We start from the raw sequence: 17,334 nt of genomic DNA, 5'->3' as shown, positions 1-17,334 counted from the left end.
CTTTTAGTAGGAACAAGACTGTTACCATTTCCTGGCAAGCTGCTGAATGTGAATAGGTCACTTGATCTTCCACCTCCTGAAGTTAATGGTGAAAACATACTTGCTTTCAGTGACTGCAGTATCATGCTTTTAGCGAGCACACTGCTATTTCCTTTTGCAACCCTTTCAACATCTCCATCACAGCAGTTCTTTGCCTTAAACAGGGGAAGCAATGAATAGGTCTCCCACAGTGCTGCCAACATCTTCCCAGCCAAGTAGTTGAAATTCTAGATTGTGCCAGGGCCTGTGAAAGCCAGCAGCTTGGCCTATGTGGTCCTGCTCCTGGCTGTGAACCCACAGCACTCTTACTTTTCACTGTTCTGAGAGCTCACTTTGGACCAACTCACATCTCTCCCTCATTTAAGGAAGCAGTTCTAAATAATGACACGTTAGTTAGTTCCTGGAAGGAAAAACAAGGGGATGCAAAACCGTCAGAATTTTCAGCAGCAAATCTGCCCTCTCTTTTTTCCTTTAACTGGCTTCATAGGATGCATTTTCCTGCAAAATGCTTGTCCTGTTTAATCCCTGCTGAGTTAGCTGTAGAGTCAAATACCAGATCAAAAGGAGGCCCCAGCAAGTGAAAGTTACAGGGAAGTCTCCTGCTGCCAGGGTCTCTTCCAGGGACAGCTGCAGGCTAATGGATAAGCTATAAAGAGGGCATTTAGGGCAGGTCTGACAATGGAACTGGGGTGCAGTGAACAAAGAAAACATTTTAAAAGGATGCAAAGAGTGTTGAACAGCAGAGGTTGACAGCTGAGCTGTCTGCTCACACAGAAAGGCCAAGCCTCTACGGACACACAGAGAGCTGGTGCTGCTGCAGGATGCTGCTCTGCTGGCAGGATGCGCTGCTTGTTGCAGGATGAGAGCAGGGCATGAGTGTGGGGGTTTTCCATGTGTCATCCCAAAGGGCTGACTAGAAAAAAGTTCTTTTCTTGAGTCAATTCTAGCAGCAGTCATTCTCATTAGGGATGGGGGGAGGGAAGAGAGAACAGCAAACTAAATGGAAATCCTCTGCTGAGTACAAAAACTCAACAGTGGTGACTGTGGAATACCACAATGGATAACTCATGCCCTGAAAAGGAGATTTTTTAGGGTAAAAAATTATTTTGAAGAGGAAACTAAAGTGCTGTCTCTACAGTCTCTCTACTGGTAAAGCCTGTCCAGGTCTCCTAGCTGTTTCATGAGCACTCTTAACAGTTCCAGCACGCACTGCCTGCAGAAGTGTTTGTGTCACGTTATTTAGCTGCCCACCAGCCAGCCCATCTCTCAACACCCTCCTGTGCATGCATGGCAGATCAGCCCTGGAAGAAGAAGGGAACCTACCTGCAGGGTGACCTGGTATCACGAGGCTGTTGGTAGGTAACGCTGGTGGAGGTGGCAGCGTGGGTGGGGTGGCGAACATGGCCGGATGGTGCTGGTGCTGGGTCTGCGATCTGAGAGAGAAGTGCGAGGTAGCAAGATTAGAGATGGAGAGGGGCAGGGCTGGGCCGGAGGAATGGTGCGGAGGAATCTGGGGAGAGAGAGGAAGGTGTTTCGGGATGCTGATGCTCGTTGCACTGCTAGCACTGCTGCTCCGGCTGCAGAGAGAGAGAGGGGCAGAAAGGGAAGAGAGAAACAGAGAAAACGTGTTACAATGACACTGAAACAGCACCAGCAATACACAGCCTGAAACAATATAACCACACACACAACACTGACTTCCCCAGATTTGTATTTGGTTGTTGTTTTTTTTTTAATGTCAGTGGAGAGAGCAACAAATATTAGTGAAGCTTCTACACTCTAGAGCAGCATTTCCTCTGGTGCTCAAGCAGATTACAACCCTCAAAGCTATTTATGAGATACTGACACTGCTGGATTTTGCACCTTTATTTGGGCTCTGGTCAGTGTATCCTTGTGATCGTACAATGCAACTGTACCGTTTCCTTCTTCTGTTACTCTGGGTGTACAGAGCTGCATAGGGTGTGATTTGGGCACCAAGTTTTATCTGCTGTTCTTACTGTGCAGCTATACTCACACAAGCATGCAAACACACACCATGTTAATAAATCAGTATTTTAAATATTTTTTTCCCATTATTACTCTGCTGCGAGTGATCTGAATTTTGTGGGGTGAAAGGAATTATCACTGCAGTTCTTTACTGTAATTCCCACAATAGCAGTATTTGTTGCAGTTTCACATTTCTGACATCTCTTGAAGTCTTTGAAATATTATTAATCATTTATATCAAGGCGGCATTTACAGAGTTCAACAAAAACAAATCCTAAGTATGCGGGATTCAGTGAAATATAAACTTAACAGCAGCTCTGTTATATACTGACCCTTGTGCAGCCAAATACAATGTTTAAAAACAGTTTTTAAATCTTGTATAACTAGTCTAGCTCTGGTCTGGGAGGCAAGGCATGTTTTCTGTACCAGCCAAAGTGCCATACAGGTTCCACTTGACTGGATAAACTCTTCTCTCTAGAAACTCTTCTTCCTTACCACTTTCATCCTTCTTACTTACAGGATGGAAGCAATTTAAACAGCAAAGCTAAGCCTCCTGCTAGATCTGAGCATGTTGGATTGAAGCAAATTTGTCAGCCTACATGGGAATCTATGGAGCACATTTTCTGATAGGGTTACCCCTATCAGAATGTTGGTGAACCAACAAAACAGAGACAAGTGTGAACACCCACCCACTTTAACAGGAGTCTTTCTGAATATGAAATAAGGGAGTGCAAACTCAAACTGCTTCAAAATCCTAAGGCAAATACTGGCTGGCTCAGACAGGACAGTGCAAAATTCCACTAGAAACCGGACCTAAAAGATCTTAACCCCTCAGTTCTGCATGCCTTCCTCCTAGAAAGGGAGAGTTTATCACCATGTTTTACATGCAGCTATCTACCACGGTGGACAACCCAGCCAGCGCAGCTGGAAAATGCAATATCCAAAGCACGGAGCATGTTACCCAGACAGGAAGGGCGCCCTCGGCTCCAGTCCCAGCCATTTCTCTCCCATTTGAAAGAAGCTCGATCCCGGCATTAGATCACAGGTCACAGGTCATTAGGTCACTCACAGAGGTGACGCGTCCCCTTCTCCTACCTGATATTATTGAGTCCGTTGTGGGCCACCTGGTGATGCACTTGGTAGTTGAGAGGCGGAGGGATGTGACTCGGAGGCTGGGACCGAAGCTCAGGTATCAGCTGAGGCTGCGACTGCGGCCGAGGTTGAGGTTGTGACTGAGGCCGAGGCTGCGGCTGTGGCGTGAGCCTTGGTGGTGCTGGTGCTGAAATCACGGGCTCCTTCTTCAACAGCGGGCTCGCTCTGGCGCTCGACGTGGGCGCTGAGGAAGTAGAAGTCACAACGGCAGCCACTGGCTGGGGGCTGGGGATAGGCAGGGTGAAGGGCACGTCGGTGCTCAGCTCCCGGCTCCGCTCTAGCCCAGACACCTTTGGGACATTGGCTGCTTTCGCTTCTGGCTTGTCATTCAAGGTGGGACCTTACGGAGCAACAAGAAAAAACAAAAGGCACACACTTGAGAGGTCTGCGGTTGTCTCGCAGGGTTGGACACATGTCTGAAAAAAACCAAGACACGTCTCAGCTTGTGGGAGCACCGTGGGAGCAGTGCTGCTGCAGGATGGCTGTGTTTGCGAGCCCGTCCTTTCCTGTCCCTGACTGGTCAGCCAGTACTCCTTGGCATGTGTGCAGAAGACTGAGATGTCATTAAACGAATCCATACTACAAAGAACGTATAGCTTGGTGACTGCTACAGAGTCCCAAGGTTACGTACAGTAGGAGTGTGAACGTGTCTCAAGTTACTGCTACAGGATTTCCTGTTCAATGTCAGATTTAAGGCCAATAATAAACTCACGAACACAAGTCTGATCGCGAGGGCCCTTAACCTACATTGTGTTGAGGCTCAACCCCAGCCACAAGGCACCATGACCCAAGCACCGACCACGATGAGCCCAACTGGCCTCTGGGGAGGAGGCTTCTCTGGGTATGTGTGCGTAGCAAGGGATGGGACAGCTTTGCTGTGAAGCTGTTACACTGCTGTTCCTTGGCCACACACTTGTATGGAAGAATAGATCAGAGAAGGGTGGAAAAATTCAGCCAGAACTGAAGTAAGCACAGGTAGCCTCAGACATGTAGTCCCACTTGTCCTCGCCACTGCACATATCTGTACACCAAAGCTATATGCAATGCTGTGACCTTGCTGAATGCACCTGCGGTGGGAATTCCAATTGGTATTACTGGTTCTATAATGACAAGTATTTTCTTTTCTCCAAATTAAACTAGAAATGCAGTGGAACAGATTAAAAGGATGGAAGGGAAATGGGAAAAGGGAGGAAAGAACAGAAATTTCAGACTGAACAGTATTCAAACGGCCAAAGAGAACCAAAAGGACCAACATGAATGAGATTCAGCTCCCACAGGAGTCCTTTTCAATAGAATCTGTTTGTCCTTGAGGGCACACATAGACACAATCACAAGGAAAGCTTACAGAATGAGAGTAATCTGTGTGTTTCACCTGCCTGGACAGGCAGGGCGCACGCTGTCATTACCCACCAGAAGGTGTTGGGCTGTCTGCATTTAACTGGCTTGCAGACACCCATGAGATGCTACCTACGTTCCTTAACACGCTCCCAACACCCTCGCCAACAAATTCCACCTTTGAAATGTTCCTGTCTCATCAAAGGCCGGAGCCAGTTCCTGTTGTAGGAGGTGTGGAAATAGCACAGCACACACGGGGAGCTAATTCTGGCAGCACACACGGTGTGCTATGCAGCCTGCTTGGAGCAGGACTGTGCTGCCACGGCTTTGGCCCCTTTGGTGCTGCCATCAGACAAAGGGACAGTTTGTGCATCACAGGTACTCTGTTTTATTTAGGGAAATTGCTTTTAAAATCAAATACTCCCTGCTCTCATTTGCCAATATTTCTAGTAATGCCACCTCCGTTTGTCATTTTTCCTCAGATTTTATTATTGACAACTGAAAAACTGTCATTGCCTAATTAAGCCATGGGTCCATGTGCTGCATTTCAGAGCGAGTGTACTCACAGCTGCAGATCCCACTGTTTTTCTGGAGCTACACATTAAAAGCAATTGGGTTTCATCTCTGACCATGGGTTTCCTGAGAGCCTATTACATCTTTGCAGCCGGTAGTCCTCCTCCTACAGAGTTAAACTTCATATCCTGTAATTACAGGCAATGCAAACTAATGGTGTATATTCAAAACACAGTGGCACCACAAAAGTTAGCTGAGTAAAAAGTCAATTAGATCCAAAACGAATCAATAAAGTCCCTCATTAAAAGCAGCTGTTTGACCAGCTTTAGGTATTGATTCCCCACGATTTCAGCATTAGTTCTCACCTGCAGTTTTCTCAAAGCAAAACCTCGCTGGCTGAATGGACCCACCAGCCTGGTTGTATCAGATAGTGACAGGGGTAAGTGCCTGATTCCTGCTGCCACCTTGCTTTTGTGTTCCACTCTCCAGCACAACCAAACACTCAATGAAAGAACACCCAGGTGGGTACTTTTGGGCACTCCCACATCCAAGCTCCCTGATGCTGGGCCAGGTCTCACAGAGGTTCTCTCAGCATTCTGTACCACAGCTCCCAACCCAGTCCCTTCTGCACAGACGCAGCACAACCGCCCCGACAAAGGCATGGCTCCACCAGACCACACCATGAAGTTCTAGAGACAAAAACGTGTTTATTTTAACGAAGTCCTAGAGTAATTTTCATGTTTAATGATAACAGGCTGAGCCAATTTGCCTAAGACTTGACAGTCAGCTCTAATAATTCAACCTTAATTAAACCCGAGCGCGTGTCAGTTCAGCTCATCCCTTCACAGCAAATCTGACATTTGCAATGATTCATGCTTCAGCCATGCTACGGGAAGGCCGGATCACATCTGCCATTCTCCACTATGCAGAGCGCTACCCCTTTTCAGCATGCCAACTTTATTTATTTTCTAACCAAACACTCTGCATTTCTTCCATTGAGAGGTTTTCTTAAATGAGCAGTCAGTGGAGTATGATTTTACTGGGATGAATGATGACCTGGTGCCAGAGACAGGGAAGGAAGGAGTGAAGCCGCTTCAACAAGAAAAAACCAAACAAGCCTGAGATGAGGCGTTCCTGTCTTCTTCATCAACTCAGCTATCCTTTGCAGCATTGCAAAAATCCAGCCTTCCTGAGTCTTGTGCTACATCCCATCCCAACTTAATGCGGCAAAGATGAAAACTTCCCAACACTTTTAAAAGCACAGAGAGCTTTAGCTACTGCTGCTGGAAATGTGCAGCACTAGGCTGAAGACCAAATTCAATTACAGCTGAACGTGCCGCAGAAAGGATGTTATGGGAGGAATTGAGTGAACCTTGAAATCCAGCAGCACGGGCCCAATACGAAACGTCACTGGGATAAATGCATGCTGCCCATCCCCAGGGCAGCACAGGGTGACACGCTTGCCTGCGCATAACTGCAGCGCATTGCAAGCTAAATACTATACAGAAAGCCCCCCACACAAATTAAACCCTTCTGTTACAGGAATTTGCTTTCAAGCTGATTAAGAGTAGCTCAAGTGCAAGGGATTAAACATGTAAAGGCTGCTTTGAGGACTCCAATAAGCAGTTATTGTGTTATACAAACAGTACTTAGGGCAACGGCATTTCCAGCCCTGCCTCTCGCTCTCTGCAAGCCGCCGGTTGTTGCTGTCAGCAAACCAACAACGTGATCGGAAAAAATCCAATCTTGCCTGCGCCTTTCCTTTGTCTCTTGAAGAAAAGAAAGTGGAGTCATTCAGATGTCTTTCTGCAGTCTCCTGCACTGTATTCAAACAGCAATGGTGATGGGGCGATGTGAGAAAGAAATTCCTCTCCGACATCAATCAATGACATCTTTACCAATGGCAATTTCCCAAGAAACACAAGCACCACCATCTGCAGCCTATCTATCCCCCCATACACATCCCTGCAAACAGACAGAAGCCAGCCTGGCTGTTACCAACCCTGCTCCATATTAAAATTCCAGCAAGAAATGCTGCGAAAGCATCACCGCAGGAATTACAGGGACATATGTGGCAAGAAGCTGAGTGTTTCAGAGTTGGTTGACGAGTCCCAGGAACGAGTTTTGAACCATCAGCATTAGGAATCATGGCAGAACAGCACGACTGTGCAGAGTACAGCAAAACAAAGGAATTACCAAAATAACTTATTCAATGAGCTTCAGAAAAAGCTTCTTTTTTTTAAACAGAGCTTTTAGACTGCTGCACAATGTATTGTGGGTGTGCAATACCGAAAGGCACAAGTGAAAGCAAAGTACTTTGCATTGGCAACGATAGCACTGATGCTGGCAGAGCGAAAAATCAGTATTTAAGTCCTAATTCTTTACCCTGAGCAGACTTCAGCTTTTTCATTGTGTTTTAGGAAGGCAGTGCTATTTAAGACACAAGACAATTATCACGGCTTGCTCTGACCCCAGCTTGGCCTGCAACCTGTGCCCCAGCCATGACGTGCAATGGTGGGATGCTCCATGCAGCCCGGCCGGCTCCAGCCCTGCGCTCAGTTCCTTCGTACCAAGCTGTCTGTCAAGTCAAGTCGTCTCGCAGCCATCTGAAGCACCCTCCCAACAGCTGCCACTATCAATTACTCTCGCAGACAGCCCTGACTATCAGGAAGAGAACTGGAGCGAGCACTTGCCAGTTTTAATAAACTGTGTTGCCCAAGTCATTTAACCTGCTAGACTGCTGTATGCTGGGGCTGTAACAAGCCTTCAGCTTTTCAAATGAGAAGAAAGCAACAGTGGCAAAAAGCTGTCAGCCTGGTCCTCAGAATTAACTTCCAAGTGTGTTTTTTTCCCCCTCCCTCTCCCTTCTGAGGCACCCAAGTTGCAAGAGTAAAATATCTTCAAGTTGCTGTCATAGTGGCACGACAAGGACAGCATCCTACATGTTGAACACCAAGCCGTGGCTCCTGAAAGCAAAGGGCTGCAGGCTGCCAGCTGTGTGTGGAGCAGCCCTGGGCCACGACCGGCTCTGTTCAGGCACAGGCTGCCAACCCCCAGTGACGCCAATGCTGCCAGGACGCCCCGAGCATCCCCAGCCTCCAGTCCTGCTTCCTCACACAGCCGGCTCAGGGGCTCACCCAACCAAACACGTGGTCAGTTGGAACTGCCTCCAGCACTCTGGTGGAGGCATCTGCACTACTTTCACTAGAAAGCTTACTGCACTCCACTAATTACAAAGAAGGTTAAAAAAAGCCCTGTGCAAAACGTCTGCCTCAGCCAGAGCTGCAGATCAGACCCTTTGTTGCGGCAGCTTGCAGCGCAGGGAAATTTCACTCTCCCCCCAACAAAGGGAGAGCATAAAGACCCACAGACTTGGTGGTGATCTGCTGCTCTACGGTTCTTTAATGGGACGTTTTATTCCTGAAGATTTGGGAGCTTTCCATGCTCTATCCAGGCACGTTAGCTGTAAGCATGCGTGACGACACCGCAAAGCTGCAGGAGCTGAATGGAGATGGGTGCCAAACACAGGGATTGGGGCCAGTGCATAAAGGAGGAGGATCACCATTCTAATCCCCCAAAGTAAGTCACACTGCATTTTCCTAGCAATGCTGCTTCTGGCACCATTTCAATGCAAAGCTGAAACTGGATTTGCAGCTAAAGCACCTACTGCGGATGCCAGCGTTGTAATGAGATTGAAAGTTTCATGCAGGCTATTAATCCAGGGCTATAATGGTGGATCACACACTGCAGGGTTAAATCCCTTCAGTGCTGCTCCTAAGCAGATGACCAGAAATGTGTGACGTAGGAGCTGCTCCCCAGCCCTGGGCACAGCCTTTATAAACCCAGCAGTTACATACTGAGGGTGTTTTTGTCTCCTTTTGCTGTTTTTGCCATGTGTGACAGCACACTGCACATCTGATTGGACTGACAGACAAGCAGCAAGGTAAATAAGCCATTTGAAAGGCAAAAAACCCTCAAACACATGAAAACAAGCACATACAAAAACCCAAATCCAGATCAAGCTTTAAGCAGACAGAAGTGTTCTACTGCAAGTAAGCTTATGAATTTAATTAGTCAAACCAGCACAAATAATAAACTATCAACTACTACATTACAGGAGAAAAAGTACTACTTTTGCTGTTTCAAATCCTCATCGATCCCCATCCAGCCTACGAGGGAGTTATTAATCACTCCAATTAAATCACAAACACAGGTCTTTATGCTGAAATTGAACCTCCCACCAATAGATCAATAGCTCAAATCTCCAAGAGCAATTACTGCTCAGCACAACAGAGCAGCTCGTAACAAAGCTCCACGCAGGCCACAACTCTCTGTCATATCCTTCCCAGGCAGTGCAAACAAACTGGGAAAAAAAGATTTTATAACTATTATTTTCAAAATAAACAGACATCTGCTCAGAGTTACCTAATCTCTCTCACATCACAGAGGCAGATCTGCCAAGGTCACATTGGAGACACGATTACATTTTTTCACAATTTGTTATTCTAGCAAAGCCCTGATAAGATTGAACTATTGAAGTTCACACTCTGGTTTAATTTCAAGAGGTTAAATGCCAAATCCTTTTCTTATTGCTACAAGGAAGGGATCTGCCAGGCTGCATAATACCCTGTGTGGGCTAAGACAACAATTTTGTTTCATCTGCTCAGTCTTACAAAGGTTCTGACTTTTTTTTTAGATGACATCGGAGAACTCCAAACACCCAAAGAATCATTTAAAGTAAAATCCGTCAGGGAGACGGCTCTGCAGGAGTGGGAATGACCTTTGTGACCCCAGCCTGGAGGAGTTAAATCAGCGGCTGGCTGAGAAAGCACGTCTGCTAACCAAAACCAGAACAAGGCACGGTGAAACATTCTCCAGCACCAGATCATCTCTGCTGGGAGCGGCAGATGATTACCCTAAGCAGCCAAGCGTACACAGGGCTGCAGAAATTCCCATCCCTGCCTTGGAAGATCACCGATGCCTGCCCCGATGCAATGCAAATGGGAACCACAGGTGAGAGCCGTATTTCCACACACATCCTTGCTTCCAACCGCTGCCCCTTCCAGCAGGTCACCGAGTGCCATCCATCACCCCTCGTTAGGGCAGCTACTGGCATCCAATTAAGTGGGGATGGACTCACGCCAGGCAGCTAATCGAGACGAGTTCAGTTCAGGCTGCAGGCACGGGCCCCATCAGCAGGGCACCGTACTGCTTTGTTCCCTCACCAGCTCGGTGTGGATGTGCCCAGCAGCCCTGCACGATGCTGAGCAATCCCATGGAGGAATGGCACCAAACTGGGACAGGGACCTCGCCACCACAGCTCCCCATCACCACACTCACACAGCTTTACAAAAGGAGGAGGGGAGGCTGGCTGTTCCCCCCTGCAGCAGAAACGGCCCAAATCCACGCTGGGATTTCTTTTCTGGAATGTGGTTTGCACAGCTGATACAAAAAACACCAGCTCAAAATCCAGCATCCTACATGTCTCCTGAACCGAGCTTCTTTCTGGGCTCTAGATGAGAAAAAGATCAACCCCATCCATCAAGTTCTGGGCTCTTGGTTGACTTTCCTGTCATCTCATAGAGCACACAAGGGACCATTAATACACACATACAAATTCAGCCCCCAGTTAGATTCAGGATTCAAACTGGCCGTTCAGGGCAGAGGACAGCCCTTGCATAGACCAACATTTCCAAGGGAAGGGCCCTCTTCCCAAGCCACACGCTGCAGGCCTGCCAGACCCCTGCCTCAGCACGTGTTCCACACAGGTTAGGAGGCTCTTGCTATACTCTGCCATTCAGGTGTTCAAGGAAAACACACACAGCAGTAATCACTTCTAATGGACGTAAGCCTGCAATGGTCTGTGCTGGATGTCAGCAGACTGCAGAAAAAGACCTATTGTGTCTGTGTGCAATCAGCATTTGAAGTACCAAGGCTGTTTTTCTGGCTCAGGAAAGTCAACAGTGAAAGATGTGAAAGGGCAGCCAACAGAGCTGTTAAGGAAACCTCTCAGTAACTTGACCAACTCCCATGCCCAGTGTAATGGTTGGAGCCTTGAAAACAGAACGTTTTGCTCCAAGGTGACTTTGCTTTGCTAAACAGGAACTGAAAGGAGTGACTGACCACACACAAATCAGCAAAATCCTGTCTTATTTATTTGCTAAGTCCAGCTCTCACAGTTCAATAGCTGCTGTCACATTAGTGCTAATACACCTATAATTTGGGCAAACAAGACTTGAGGTTCAGCGCCTGTCAAACGAGGCCAATGCTTTCCACGCTCCCTGCCCTGTACCACACTGCTCCCATCTCCCTGGCACTGAGACAGCAGCACCCTTTCCACACTGATGGTACTGAGGATCTACCATCAAGATGAAGAGAAGCTGAAGATCAGATTATCCTGCAAGGCAGTAAGACCTCCCACCTCGCTCTTATTCACCTGGTCATAATTTTCAGGTACTGCAATAGCAGCTCAAGAAAAATTAAGATACCGAAATGAAGAGATAATACATTCAACAGCATTTCAAGTTGCATCGTGGATAATTAAAATATTTAAGGGACACGCTGGAAGTTGTTAATCAGGGAACATTTAGGTGAGTGGTGTATGCCCTTTGGATTCAGTCCCTATGGCAACCAAATACTCCAAAAGGATGCACTGGAAGAAGCATGTCAGGAGCTGCCTCAACATTCTAATTCACAGAGAGAGCAATGCACAAATACAGCTACTGACAAGCACAGCACCAGCAAAAAAAAGGTTTGCCAACAGCATTCAGAAGGCACAAATGGCCCTTTGTTTTTTAAGACTGAAAAAGGTCCATTCTTCCTTTAAGAACACTGACTACAAACGTCAAGAAAACTGGATGGTGTTGCACATGCAATGTTGAATCACATGTACAAACTGTGTTTCTGCTCCTCGTGTTGAAAGATTTTGCATCTAAATCTTCAGAAAAATTGTTTCCATCTCCCCCAGCTCAACAGGGACAAACTATGAGAATGCAACAGCACAAAGTCAGTTTATGGGTGTGCGTGGGGTGGGAAATGCGAGGAATGACGGTCTTTTCCTTCAAAGCAGAAGTGCAGCTCAGTGCACAGCGAGGAAAGGAACGAGTGCGCTCATTTATGACCTGCACTGCAGAAGGCAGACTGCTCTGCCATGATCTCAGTGCGAGTGAAATGCAGCTGTGATGCTCCTTCCAGCCTTCTCCCTTGATGAAGTGTGAATTCTTCAATGGGCAGCAGAAATTTTGGAATACTCTGGTGCCGGAAATGCTTGAGGATAATGTCAGATCTGGCATCTAATAAGATTTAGCAGAGGAACTCTGTGCTCTGCTCTGCAGTGGAGTCACACCCTACATGAAAAGGAACACTTGAATCTCTTCTTTCATCAAGAATTATGACTGCGGAAAGAAATCTCCCCAGTGGAGGGTGCTGGGTGGTGCAGTGCTGCAATTCCAGCCCGGCTGTGCACAAAGCCTGAAAGACTCACTTGAGCCCTGTAAACCCAAACGCTTCCGCTCCACTCCTCTTCCTGCAGCCTCTGGAGCCCCATGTCACTGCAGAGGCCCCGCCACGACCGCTGGATGCTGGGGAAGCCATACCTTCAGCTCCTACCAGGTGGGCTCTCAAGGCCACCCGTGATTCTGACATCTGTGAGTACAGTCGTGGAAAATACTTCATACAGAACTGCTGCATACTTTTATTTCAGCGCTGGGTGAAAGACAGAGAGAAGCATCCAGCCCCAGCCTGCAGATACTTTTCTAAGAAAGTAATTGCTGCACAGTTCGTGTTCCCCTTCTCCCATCTGCCATGTGTCCCAGCAATTCTATCGAATTCACAGTAAGTTTTTCCTTCAAGTCCTTTCCATGTCACATTTTTTCTGAACAGCAAAAGCCCAGTGAAAAGCAGCAACTCGGGTTTGGCAAAACAGCTGTAATACACGGTTCCTGTGTGTTAGGAGGGCAAAGTGGGGTCTGTGCAAATTCTTGAGAGTTTCCCGTTCCTGTTGGCACAGCAGACAACAGCTTCCATTCACCATACCTGTATTTCCTGGCAAGCAGGTTGCTGTCTTCATCTGTCTGCCCAAAGCCACCTGCTCCCCATCCAGTCCCAGTCCTACAGCCTGGAGGAGTGCTGCCCTCTACATGAGGAAAAGCTCAAAAATAACCCTCTGTGACCAGCAGGGAATCCCAGCAGTTAGAAACAATGTATAGCTTCCATACCAAAGAGGCCCAACAGAGAGCCAAAGAGTTGGGAGGAGGCAGCCCTCCGCTCACACCTTCAGCCACGCTTTGAGGCACACTGGCTCATATCAAGCAAAATGCAGTTCACACACCAGGTCCCTACAGGGGCTGGATCCTTCTTGTAGCTAATGCGTCGTTATGGATGGACCCCAAATGCTTAATCAATCCCACGACTACAATTTCAATGGCTCATCTCTCCTTGTGCAGAATCCAAGTTCTGGTGGCACTGTTTCTGTTTTTGAGGACTCAATATGGTTTTGGTTTTGAGGACAACACCCAAACTGCCAGCGGTTTGTTTTAGGGAACCATCTCCTCCCACATTCATATAACCATCTGCAAAATGGATCACATATGTTGCGTGCAGAGAGTTTGGTTCAGCTCTGACAGCATGAGAGCCTCCAGCCCAAATATCTGAAAGTAATAAAACCCATCCCATCCTCCTGATGCCTCATGCTAACAGTGGATTGAGCTATATTCACTTTGCATTAGAATACCTGTCAATAGTAAGCAACCTGCACCGATACATAAACACAGTTAAAGACAAAACAAAAGAGCTATTGGTTTCTGGCACGTCTCTCAGCCTCCTCCTGCCTTGGCTTGCAGTAAGAATACGAAACCTTCTTGCTCCCATAAGATGAGGAATGGTAATGCTGGTGCATGCATGGCTGCTTTGCACTGTGTTACAGGCTATGCTGACGGCCGGGGGAAGTGACCTGAATGCCCCACTCTGCCTTATGATCACTCCACAGACAAACAAAGCCAAGAGGGACAGAGCACCCACTATTTCATATACAGACGTGTGGAGCAAGGAGAATTAAGGAAGGACCCAGTGTGGGCAGCAGGCACCAAGGCAGAAGGCAGTTTCTCCTTGTGTCTCCAGTGCCTGTGTCCCCATGCCCACAGCCCTGCTGCAGCCACAGGGCACAGCCTCCCCCCAGCAGCACAGAGCACATCCCACAGTGCCACATGGGGAGCTTGGTGTGCTGCTAAAGGGTTCCTCTTCCTTCCTAGCATCGGGAATTTCCCACCCCTTCATTTTGTAAATTACCAGAACAGACATTTAAATGTTCAAGAGTAATCTGAACGGAGTATTCACGCCTTGGGCATTTTTATGCTCTACAAGGAGAGAAACAAAAGTGCCTCATTTAATATCTCCCTGTAGCATTCTCTGCTCTTGCTCTTCCATCACCAATCTCCAAAGGCAAACTCGCAGCGGTTCGATGCTCCTGCAATGCTCCAGCCCTCCCCTCTTCCTCTGTAAGAGCAAGATATGTTTTTAAAGCAAACCTCACAGGCAGTCCTGAACAGTTGGTGGGAATCCTTTCACAGGGAGAAAAATCATTTGTAACCAATAAAAAGAGAAGAATATTCTGATTCCCAGGGTTTGATCAAGCACCCAAGGGAGTCACTGGGTAGCACGTCTGCTACTGCTCTACTGGCTCTGAGCACCTGCACCAGGACCTTCTGGGGGAGCCTGGGGGTCTCTGCTCTATGGGGGATTTACAAGCTCTCTGTCAGCCTCTCCTGGGAGGCACAGGCAAGAGGACTGTCAGCCTCAGACAAGCAGTTTGAGCACATCCCCTCCAGCCCCGCTGCCTGCCCTTGTTCCTCCCTGACTGCTAAAACTGAAGAGAGCATAAAGGTGAAAAGTGAAAAGCATGGCTGAGGCTCGAGAATGGAGAGACCCACAGCTGTGCTCCCATGTGCTGCCACGGCATCAGGCACTGAAACACCCATGGCCAAAAGTGCAGGCTGGAATCCAGGCTTATCTGGATGTGGTCTAAGGGATGCTTCACTATGATGTGGCCAGCACAGTTGTTTGTTCAAGAATTAAAAGGAAGTGATACTTCTTCCTTATGGAGGAAGACCAGGAAATTAAATCCGGACTGGTCCCAGATCTCCCTCCTCGCTCTTATGGGTTTCACTGCACAAAGAAGGGGTGGTGGCTTGAATATTCTCCAAATGTGACTTCCCTTTCCTGTACAAGTCACTGTTAGAGAAAAGGGTTTAAAAGAACCAGTCCCTCGAGCCTTGTAGGAACACCCGTTCCCTCATCTCCCCACATCGGTTCGACCCTTCCACAACCTGCACTGAGGTCACTTTAGCCACATGTGCCCACCACTCCCAGGCACCGGAGCCGTGAGCTCTACACACATGCTGAGTGACACCCCATCACTCGACAGCAGAGGCCAGCCCTACAGCAGTACCAGAAAGTATTCTCTTTAGTTTGCAAGGCTACAAAAACTGGCCAAAACCTTCACAGAGCCTGAAACACAGCTGCAGTGTTTACATCTCTCCCTGAGAACCACAGAGACATTTATCACTGTATGGCCATGCTCCCCCAGCCACAGACCAGCCCTGGCATCTGGAGAAGGACTGTATCACAAACAAGCGCCCACCCCAAGAACCCCTGGGGTCTGCAGCACGTTGTGGCTGCCCAGAATTGGCTTCTGACCAGAAAAGGGAACACTTTCTTCAGTCACTCTCAGGAAATGTTTTCGTTAAGGCCAAACTTCAGACATATTCACCATCGCATACTGAAGGTGGTTTTTCTAAGAGCTAAGGATCACAAGGAAGCCACGTGGTCAAACAAGAGGTCATTATCCACCAGCTGCAGGGCACAGTGGGAGCTGCGAAGCAATGAGCAATTTGAGAATAGAGCTGCTAAAGCCCTACTGGCAGTTTAAGTACTGATTTTTCTGGCTAAGATTCATAGGGATATCAAGTCAGCACGAGGATATCTTGTCAAGGCTGTAAAGTCAATACTGTAATAGGCTGCGTCGTTTCTCTTTACTGCCACAACTGTATGATTTCATCGATACTCAGACCTGGAGGCAAAGGACATGAGGATGCTGCTCTGCGCCAGGCTTCAGCCCCTGCTTCATGCCACACAGCCACAGCAACTCAGTCCAACAGATGAGATTTGCAAAACGGGAATCACATGGACCTGCTTCTACTTAAGATGCCTTAATACTTGGGGTTTACTATTAACTTACTGATTCCTGACACAATTACATGATGGGAGATTTTTCAAAGGCACAAAGTCAGCAGGAATTAAGTTGAGGGTTTGACCCAAACCTTTAAAATCCCCATAACTACACAGTTCACCTCTACCACAACCTGGATGCTTTCAGGACCATCACCAATAGCAAACAACATTCCTTTAACTGAATGTGCTCCAAGAGCTCTGCGGAGCGATCTGCCCTCCTGGTGCCAAGTTGCACAGCCCCCCAGCTCCACGCACCCACCGTGGAGAGCAGTGAGGTTCCGCCACCCCCTGCTCCCTGCAGGCTTGCCATTACCACCTCTGGAAAGCAGCAGATGCTGAAGGAAAAGCCCTGCAGATTCCCCGAGCTCCCTTTGAAAACCAAGGAGAACAGATGAGCAACACATTCGAAATTAATTACAGCAAAAACCTACTGCATTGTTCTCTCCTCCCCTTTCTTTTTCTCCCGACCCCCGATCGCACAGCTTTCACTGAAGCCTCTGTGTGGTGTGTATATTTTCCTAAAGTCGCCAGGGCCAAAACAGTACAGCTGAGACATTCACAGAAGTCAAAGAGAGTGCACAGCCAGGTTAGCGCGGGGGTACAATAGTTCCTTAAGAGCGAGCGTCTCCCCTGCCCGCCGGCCCCCTCCTCCCAAACCTTCCGTCTCTAATGAACCTTTGGTGTCCGTCCACCAAAAACAAACATCAATCAGGCAACAGGCTGTTCCTTTTCCCCTGTTGCTGGTCTGAAATAACAGTCATCCCCCGCTGGGCTGGGAACGCCACTTCCCCGTCCAGCACACATACAGGATAATAAGGGGGAGGCGAAGGAGGGAGGAAAACCCGCTCCAAGGTGCCAGAATACACAGCGAGCTGTGCCTGTCGGAGCCAGGGAAAACTTGGGAACACAACAGCTTTTGATTCCTTCTGTCCCACTGGGCACGTTAATTATTTAAGGGCTGGCTTGTGAGCTGCTGGTGGTGGTAGGAAAGGGGTGGAAGGGAAATCAGGCTTTTCCCCACTGCCCCAGCCCCGTCCTTGTGCTGGCACAACTGTGTGCACATATGTGTGCATGCAAGCAAGT

At 48.0% G+C, this 17,334-nt stretch overlaps 1 protein-coding gene across 28 annotated transcripts in view; it reads right to left on the bottom strand.

The window, feature by feature from the left end:
• The window catches only part of FBRSL1 (fibrosin like 1), a 418,694-nt gene that overhangs the window by 23,391 nt on the left and 377,969 nt on the right, over window positions 1-17,334 (bottom strand). For 27 of the 28 annotated variants that reach the window (XM_052691235.1, XM_052691237.1, XM_052691240.1 and 24 more), the window contains 2 exons: window positions 3,121-3,517; window positions 1,363-1,616 (listed from right to left, as the gene is read on the bottom strand). In XM_052691235.1, coding sequence (XP_052547195.1) covers window positions 1,363-1,616; window positions 3,121-3,517 — 651 coding nt within the window. The remainder of the gene's footprint in view (window positions 1-1,362; window positions 1,617-3,120; window positions 3,518-17,334) is intronic. The other variant, XM_052691244.1, reaches the window with a different exon arrangement.

This window comes from Tympanuchus pallidicinctus, unplaced genomic scaffold, assembly GCF_026119805.1.
Source record: "Tympanuchus pallidicinctus isolate F22 unplaced genomic scaffold, pur_lepc_1.0 scaffold28, whole genome shotgun sequence".
Taxonomy (NCBI): domain Eukaryota; kingdom Metazoa; phylum Chordata; class Aves; order Galliformes; family Phasianidae; genus Tympanuchus; species Tympanuchus pallidicinctus.
The sequence above is the reverse complement of the archived record's forward strand: the minus strand, read 5'-3'. Positions and strand labels throughout refer to the sequence as shown.